At 43.2% G+C, this 9,253-nt stretch overlaps 1 protein-coding gene across 2 annotated transcripts in view; it reads left to right on the plus strand.

The window, feature by feature from the left end:
* Positions 1-9,018, plus strand: part of LOC121573080 (septin-5) — a 36,785-nt gene extending 27,767 nt beyond the window's left edge. For both annotated transcript variants that reach the window (XM_041885111.1, XM_041885110.2), the window contains 10 exons: positions 20-110; positions 3,976-4,062; positions 4,178-4,301; positions 4,898-5,032; positions 5,296-5,413; positions 5,565-5,666; positions 5,824-5,920; positions 6,238-6,373; positions 6,649-6,751; positions 6,938-9,018. In XM_041885111.1, coding sequence (XP_041741045.1) covers positions 20-110; positions 3,976-4,062; positions 4,178-4,301; positions 4,898-5,032; positions 5,296-5,413; positions 5,565-5,666; positions 5,824-5,920; positions 6,238-6,373; positions 6,649-6,751; positions 6,938-7,003 — 1,059 coding nt within the window. In that variant the 3' untranslated portion in view covers positions 7,004-9,018. The remainder of the gene's footprint in view (positions 1-19; positions 111-3,975; positions 4,063-4,177; positions 4,302-4,897; positions 5,033-5,295; positions 5,414-5,564; positions 5,667-5,823; positions 5,921-6,237; positions 6,374-6,648; positions 6,752-6,937) is intronic.
* The last annotated feature ends 235 nt before the right edge of the window (positions 9,019-9,253 follow it).

Consider the following 9,253-nt stretch of genomic DNA (forward strand, 5'->3'; position numbering starts at 1 on the left):
CTGTCTCGCTCTCTCTCAGGAGAAGCAGTATGTGGGTTTTGCCACCCTCCCTAACCAGGTGCACAGGAAGTCAGTGAAAAAGGGATTTGACTTCACCCTCATGGTCGCCGGTCAGTGAAAGTATTTTTTGTAGCATTTACTGTAGTAAAAGTAAAACAACCCAGTGATATTAAGTATTTCATGTGTGTTCATGAATGTTGACTCTGTGTTAGTGTTGATGGCCATGTGTGTGTCTGTGTGTGTCGGTGACTGTTTAGAAACATGTTATACTGAACAAAAATATAAAGTGTTGGTCCCATGTTTGATGAGCCAGAATTAAAGATCCCAGAAATGTTTCCATACGCACAAAAATCTTATTTCTCTCACATTTTGAGCACACATTTGTTTACATCCCTGTTAGTGAGCGTTTCTCCTTTGCCAAGATAATCCATCCACCTGACAGGTGTGGCATATCAAGAAGCTGATTAAACAGCATGATCATTACACAGGTGCACGTTATGCTGGGGACAAAAGGCCACTCTAAAATGTGCAGTTTTGTCAAACAACACAATGCCACAGATGTCTCAAGGTTTGAGGGAGCGTGCAATTGGCATGCTGACTGCAGGAATGTTGACCAGAGCTGTTGCCAGATCATTCAATGTTAATTTCTCTTCCATAAACCGCCTCCAACGTTGTTTTCGAGAATTTGGCAGTACGTCCAACCGGCCTCACAACCGCAGACCACGTGTAACCACGCCAGCCCAGGACCTCCACATCCGGCTTCTTCACCTGCGGGATCGTCTGAGACCAGCCACCTGGACAGCTGATGAAACTGTGGGTAGCACAACCGAAGAATTTCTGCACAAACTGTCAGAAAGCGTCTCAGGGAAGCTCATCCGCATGCTTGTTGTCCTCACCAAGGTCTTGATCTGACTGCGGTTCGATGTTGTGATCGACTTCAGTGGGCAAATGCTCACCTTCGATGGCCACTGGCATGCTGGAGAAGTGTGCTCTTCACGGATGAATCCCGGTTAGAACTGTACCGGGCAGATGGCAGATGTTGTAAACAGAGTGCCCCCGTGGTGGCAGTGGGGTTATGGTATGGGCAGGCATAAGCTACGGACACAATTGCATTTTATTGATGGCAATTTGAATGCACAGAGATACCATGACAAGATGCTGAGGCCCATTCATCTGCCGCCCTCAACTCATGTTTCAGCATGATAATGCACGGCCCCATGTCGCAAGGACTTCAGTGCGGCTTTTTACATTATTGATCATAGTCTGTTGCTGGAAAAACGTATGTGTTATGGCTTTACACCCCCTGCTATATTGTGGATAAAGAGTTACCTGTCTAACAGAACACAGAGGGTGTTCTTTAATGGAAGCCTCTCCAACAAAATCCAGGTAGAATCAGGAATTCCCCAGGGCAGCTGTCTAGGCCCTTTTTACTTTTTTAAATCTTTACTAACGACATGCCACTGGCTTTGAGTAAAGCCAGTGTGTCTATGTATGCAGATGACTCAACACTATACACATCAGCTACCACAGCGACTGAAATGACAGCAACACTTAACAAAGAGCTGCAGTTAGTTTCAGAATGGGTGGCAAGGAATAAGTTAGTCCTAAATATTTAAAAAACTAAAAGCATTGTATTTGGGACAAATCATTAACTAAACCCTAAACCTCAACTAAATCTTGTAATGAATAATGTGGAAATTGAGCATGTTGAGGAGACTAAACTGCTTGGAGTAACCCTGGATTGTAAACTGTCATGGTCAAAACATATTAATACAACAGTAGCTAGGATGGGGAGAAGTCTGTCCATAATAAAGCGCTGTTCTGCATTCTTAACAGCACTATCAACAAGGCAGGTCCTACAGTTTTGTCGCACCTGGACTACTGTTCAGTCGTGTGGTCAGGTGCCACAAAGAGGGACTTAGGAAAATTCCAATTGACTCAGAACAGGGCAGCACGGCTGGCCCTTGGATGTACACAGAGAGCTAACATTAATAATATGCATGTCAATCTCTCCTGGCTCAAAGTGGAGGAGAGATTGACTTCATCACTACTTGTATTTGTGAGAGGTATTGACATGTTGAATGCACCGAGCTGTCTGTTTGAACTACTGGCACACAGCTCGGACACCCATGTATACCCCACAAGACATGCCACCAGAGGTCTCTTCACTGCCTTGGCAGCAGCTAATGGGGATCCATAATAAATACAAATACAAATCTGTACACAATTCCTGAAAGCTGAAAATGTCCCAGTTCATCCATGGCCTGCATACTCACCAGATATGTCACCCATTGAGCATGTTTGGGGTGCTCTAGATCGATGGGTACGACAGCGTGTTCCAGTTCCCGCCAATATCCAGCAACTTTGCACAGCCATTGAAGAAAAGTGGGACAACATGTCATAGGCCACAATCAACAACAGCCTGATCAAATCTGTCACGTTGTAAACTGATAGAAGACAGGTGCAGGAATGCGTAATAGGTTTTTTTATTACTCTACCCAACATAAGGTACGTCATGGAAAACGACGGGGACGAAGCCCAAAACAAACACTTATATATATAACACAGGGATGTAACCCAACCAAATGAGCGAGGTGTAAACCTCTAAATAATACATGGGACGAGACCCGTAATAACAAGTGCACAATACTCAGTGAGTAAACTGTAATAACATGGGACAATAATCGACAAGGACAATGGGGAACAGAGGGCACATATAAAGTGCCTTGGCATTTTTCCTATTTTGTTGCCTTACAACCTGGAATTTAAATTTCTTTTGGGGGGTTTGTATCATTTGATTTACACAACATGATGCAAAATATTTATTCTTGTGAAACAAACAAGAAATAAGACAAAGAAACATGCATAACTATTCACCCCCCAAAGTCAATACTTTGTAGAGCCACCTTTTGCAGCAATTACAGCTGCAAGTCTCTTGGTGTATGTCTCTATAAGCTTGGCACATCTAGCCACTGGGATTTTTGCCCATTCTTCAAGGCAAAACTGCTCCAGCTCCTTCAAGTTGGAGGGGTTCCGCTGGTGTACAGCAATCTTTAAGTCATACCACAGATTCTCAATTGGATTGAGGTCTGGGCTTTGACTAGGCCATTCCAAGACATTTAAATGTTTCCCCCTAAACCACTCAAGTGTTCCTTTAGCAGTATGCTTAGGGTCATTGTCCTGCTGGAAGGTGAACCTCTGTCCCAGTCTCAAATCTCTGGAAGACTGAAACAGGTTTCCCTCAAGAATTTCCCTGTATTTAGCACCATCCATCATTCCTTCAATTCTGACCAGTTTCCCAGTCCCTGCCGATTAAAAACATCCCCACAGCATGATGCTGCCACCACCATGCTTTACTGTGGGGATGGTGTTCCCTGGGTGATGAGAGGTGTTGGGTTTGCACAAGACATAGCGTTTTCCTTGATGGCCAAAAAGCTCAATTTTAGTCTCATCTGACCAGAGTACCTTCTTCCATGTTTGGGGAGTCTCCCACATGCCTTTTGGTGAACACCAAACGTGTTTGCTTATTGTTTTCTTTAAGCAATGGCTTTTTTCTGGCCACTCTTCCGTAAAGCCCAGGTCTGTGGAGTGTACGGCTTAAAGTGGTCCTATGGACAGATACTCCAATCTCCGCTTTCGAGCTTTGCAGCTCCTTCAGGGTTAACTTTGGTCTCTTTGTTGCCTCTCTGATTAATGCCCTCCTTGCCTGGTCTGTGAGTTTTGGTGGGCGGCCCTCTCTTGGCAGGTTTGTTGTGGTGCCATATTCTTTCCATTTTTTAATAATGGATTTTATGGTGCTTCGTGGGATGTTCAAAGTTTCGGATATTTTTTTATAACCCAACCCTGATCTGTACTTCTCGTGAAATTCATAGATTATGGCCTAATACATTTATTTCAGTTGACTGATTTCCTTATATGAACTATAACTCTACTAAATTTTTGTTCAGTGTATGTAATATGTATATCATGTTACAGGGGAGTCTGGTATGGGTAAATCTACTCTGGTCAACAGCCTGTTCCTCACAGACCTGTACAAGGACAGGAAACTACTCAACGCTGAGGGTGAGTAACACAAACACACATTAAAATGTAAACTAGAGCCATTTAAAATGCCATCTCATCAAAGGTTATCTTCCCTTTCTCCATCAATCCCTCCCTCTCTCCCTCCCTCTCTCAGAGCGTATCAACCAGACAGTGGAGATCATTAAGCATACAGTGGACATTGAGGAGAAAGGAGTGAAGCTCAAACTGACCATTGTAGACACACCAGGGTTTGGAGACGCTGTTAACAACAGTGAATGGTGAGCTAAATCTCTCTGAGGCTTCTTTATGGGTTAGAACAGTGTTTCCCAACTCCTCAAGTACCCCAAACAGTAAACATTTATATTGTAGCCCCAGACAAACTCACCTGATACAACTCATTGAGGATTTGAGGATTAGTTGACAAGTTGAATCAGGTGTGCTTGTCCGGGGCTACAACAAAGAAATGTGTGCTGTTGGGGGATCTCTAGGACTCTAGGAGTTGTGAAACACTGGGTTAGAAGATTGACTTAAAATTGGAATGATAGCGGCAATTAATCTTGTACGTCGATCCTGTAAACCTTGTGAAAAGTATGAGCTGGCGCACACCCAAAAATGTTAGTAGAGGTGCTGACTAACGGCGAGTAAACTGTAGGCTATAAAAATAAATAAAGAGAGTCACACTCTATAAACCACCAACGTTTCAGCATCGCAGTGCCTTCTTCAGGGTGATAAATTACTGGGAGCTTATATATAGTGTGCAACTCTATTTTTATAGTTCCTGTATGCCTTGACTGATTGTGGCGTGTGTGTGTGTGTGTGTGTGTGTGTGTGTGTGTGTGTGTGTGTGTGTGTGTGTGTGTGTGTGTGTGTGTAGCTGGAAGCCGATCACAGACTACATCGACCAGCAGTTTGAGCAGTACTTCAGAGATGAGAGTGGACTGAACAGGAAGAATATCCAGGACAACAGAGTCCACTGCTGCCTCTACTTCATACCTCCGTTCGGACACGGGTAACACAAACACACACACACAAACACAGGAATGTGGTAGTGTAATGACAGGTATAGCCATAATGATTAGATAGTAATAACACATCCTGAGTTTGATGACCGGAGGATACTATGTAAACAGCACCAATACAACTCAACCAGCAAACACTGTTATTACTGTCCACCTCAGTCAGAATGCACTTATCCCCCATTAAAACTCTCACACACATACATGTATGCACGCACATACACTGACCAGGCGGGGTGTCTCCTCTCCCTTGCAGACTGCGTCCAGTAGATGTTGAGTTTATGAAGGCTCTCCATGAGAAGGTGAATGTGGTTCCTCTCATTGCCAAGGCTGACTGTCTCACTCCCAATGAGATCAATAAAGTCAAAGACAGGGTGAGTTCAACACAGCAGACAGACTAAAACTGCTGAAGCAGATGTCACATTATGATTGTAAGATTGGATGCAGGAACCTTAGGAAGTTGCTCACCCAGCACAATGTGCGGTGTGTGTGTTTGTGCGTGTGTGTGTTTGCGTGTGCGTGTAGGTCCGTGAGGAGATTGAGAGGTTTGGCATTAAGGTGTACCAGTTCCCAGAGTGTGACTCTGATGAGGACGAGGAGTTCAAACAACTGGACAAAGAACTGAAGGTGAGACACACAACTGGAGACCGAACATTAAGATTAGATTTAAACTCAACCATACCTTCTAACATGTCAATCTATCATGCCAAATCCTAACCTGTGTGTGTGTGTGTGTGTGTGTGTGTGTGTGTGTGTGTGTGTGTGTGTGTGTGTGTGTGTGTAGGAGTGCTGTCCGTTTGCAGTGATTGGTAGTAACACAGTGGTTGAGGCCAGGGGCCAGAAAGTGAGAGGGAGGCTCTACCCATGGGGCATTGTGGAAGGTTTGTGACAACAATGGAGGACACAGAACAATATTACTCAGGGCTTTGACTTTTTAAGTTGCATGGTGAAACATGCTTTTCCTCACATATAAACATTTTTGAAGGAAAAATGACTGAAACTCAAACTATGAAAAACAACCTGTATCTACCCGTATATCTCAACCAATGCATTATGATTAGGCTCAGTTTTCTTGCTCAGAAAACCCCCTATTCCTAATCGGATACAGTGCATCACTGCTGATGGATACAACAGAGAGGAATGTTTTATCTAAGCAAATCATGTCAGTGTAAAATGACCCAGTCTGTCTGTGTTTCAGTGGAGAACCAGTCTCACTGTGACTTTGTGAAGCTGAGGAACATGTTGATTCGCTCCCACATGCACGACCTCAAAGACGTGACCTGTGACGTGCACTATGAAAACTACAGAGCCCAGTGTATACAGGACATGACCAGGTATGTGCATGTGTGTGCATGCGTTTGTGTGTATACCGTAGAGCAGGGTTTCCCAAACTCGGTCCCGGGGTCCCCCCTGGGTGCACAAACCAGAACGTGCATCCAGGGGGGGCCCCAGGACCGAGTTTGGGAAACCCTGCTGTAGAGGTCAGAGAGAGTGCAAGACAGAAAGTATGAGGTGCTTGGTTTATAGCTGATTTTTATCTGAAGTTTTGTTTATTAACATTGCCCTTGTGTGAGTCTGTATTCATGTTCCTTATGTGTTTTCCCCTCAGTAAACTGACACAGGACAACCGCATGGAAAGCCCGATCCCCACCCTGCCCCTATCCACCCCAGACATGGAGACAGATAGACTCATCAAGATGAAAGATGAAGAGGTAAACTGATACATCATTATGGGTAACATCACCCATACAGGATGGTCTCCAGTTTATAGAGAGATGCTAGAAAAGACAAAAATGGCATTACCACTCGTACTCTCTCACTTTCTCTGTCTCTCTGTGTCTTTCTCGCACACTCTCTCTCTCTCTATCCCCCCCCCTTCTTTCTCTCTCTCTCTGCAGTTGGCGAGGATGCAGGAGATGCTGAATAAGATGCAGCAGCAGATCCATGAGGGGAAGGACCAGTGAGCCCCTCCCCAGCAGCCTCAGGCTTCAGCCCCATCTGCTGACCACTGAACTACAACCACAACTTCAGACATGTTACTTACATACCAACATGTTACCTAATATAATCAGGGGTGATAGTATATTTAATTTCTTAAAGGTATGGGGACCTCCTATGTGTATTTTTTTATGGGCCTAATCATAGAATTACATATAGAATCCCTTTTAATTTAATAGGATCTCTGTGGACCTCATAGTAAAGATCACTTTTAACTTTGAAAATGTATTAGCCTACCTTATAATGTATCATAAACACAACCAGTCATAATGTTTTCATCTGATTGTCAAACAATTACTCCAAAAGGCTACTTTAGGCTTCCTGCGAACGTTATTCTACTCTAAAAGAATTCCCGCATCCGTGCACTGTGCACCTGCCATTTCATAAATGCTAAGAGACATCAGTTACAAAACACCAAAAAGTGCAATGAATGACATTCTGTGATGGTCATTCATTAGGCCTACACAAGTCTTGTAACCTGAATTGATGCGTCCACTGCTGTCCACATGCGTCTCGGTCTCGGCCACTTATCTCTGCCTTGGCAAATTTTCAGTGTTATTGTCAAACCACACTGCATTTTGGAGCGTAGTCCAATTTTTTTCTGTTCACTCATTTTTCATGCGTCTAACATGCGGTAATGATAAATAATAGTGTACAAGCCTACAGTTTTCCTAGAATCAGTATGTTTTAATTATTGCGATAGGCTCATGTTTTACCGGTACAGTGTACCCCCACTATTTATTTTGTCGGTACTCCATACAGGACCGACTTACTTTCAACCCTGGATATAATCAGCGTTGTGTTGAGGGGAAAACAGTAGCTGTATATTCATTGGACATTTGTTTTTTGGTGCTTGCATATTTGGTCTGTCCTGCAAGGAGAAATGTGGTATTTTTTACTGTATCTTGTGTCCATTTAAACCCCATTAATATTATTGACGGTCCTAATAACATATGACGTAATATAAACATGTAATTTAAATGACCTGTTAAATGTAGCTAATTTATAAATATGGTGAATACTTTTGGGATATTCTGTCAGGTTATGAAGACGAATTACAAGATGTTTTGTAAAACAGCGATAATACTGTTGCTAAAGTTTGAATCCTTGTTGATGTTTGCGCATGTGAGTGTGTGTGTCTGCGTGTCTGTGAGTCTGTGTGTGCATGTTTGTGTGTCTGTGAGTGTGTGTGTCTGTGTGTCTGCTTGTTTGTGTGTCTGTGAGTGTGTGTCTGTCTGTGTGTCTCCATATGTATCACCCTCTATTACGAGAACCTTGTTCTGCTTTGAAACTGTGAGAATCCGTTTTCCCTTTCTTAGTGGCATTTCTTGTATTTGTTCTAGCTGCAGACTAATGAACAATAGGCTACCTAAGAATCAGAACATATATGTAATGTATTACCTTTTTACTGCTGGTCTCTACATGGCACTTGTTCAGAAGTTGGGAAGACCTTTCTCTCATTTTATTTTTTTAATAATCATGTTTTGGCGCTTGTGAATCACATTGAAAATGTATCCAGCGCCAGTTGCTTACCTTACAGTGAATTGAGCCCCTCTGATATACAGTACATAGCTAATGAAAGGGTAGGCACAGAACAGTAAGTGGTGCATGTGCAAGCATGCCGAAGTTACTCATATCTGCTTACAGCTCGATTTCCTCTCTCTTATATGATGCAATGTGTTTGTTCTGAAATGCATTATGACCTATGCCTCAGTACCAACCACTATGGGATGGTAAAAATAGGCCAACTTTTAAGAGCAGCTACTGTATATGCTTCTGTCCAATATGGCATATCCATATATTTTTGTGTGTGTGTGTGTGTGTGTGTGTGTGTGTGTGTGTGTGTGTGTGTGAAGTGTATGCTGCCTTCTGGCTGTGTCATACAGGATGGTGATTGTGGCTTTTTATAGTGCTAGTGCTCAGAGGACGTGGTGGAACTACTGACCAGGTTATGATGACCAATAAACAGTCTTGATTCTTATCAGTGTTTCTCCATTATTTCTTCAGCTGAAAAAAAAACAAACACTACATGGTTTCTAGTACGATCTTTCTGTCACTAATATTAATGCAAGGATGGTCTTGGCTGGTTCTCAAATGACTCCCTATCCCTTATAATATATTGTGCTACTTTTGACCAGAGCCCTAGGGCAGTAAGGGCACTGTATAGGGAATAGGTTACCATTTGAGACACAGCCCCTGAGTCATCCTGTAGGCCC

This window comes from Coregonus clupeaformis, chromosome 18 (genome assembly GCF_020615455.1).
Source record: "Coregonus clupeaformis isolate EN_2021a chromosome 18, ASM2061545v1, whole genome shotgun sequence".
Classification (NCBI taxonomy): domain Eukaryota; kingdom Metazoa; phylum Chordata; class Actinopteri; order Salmoniformes; family Salmonidae; genus Coregonus; species Coregonus clupeaformis.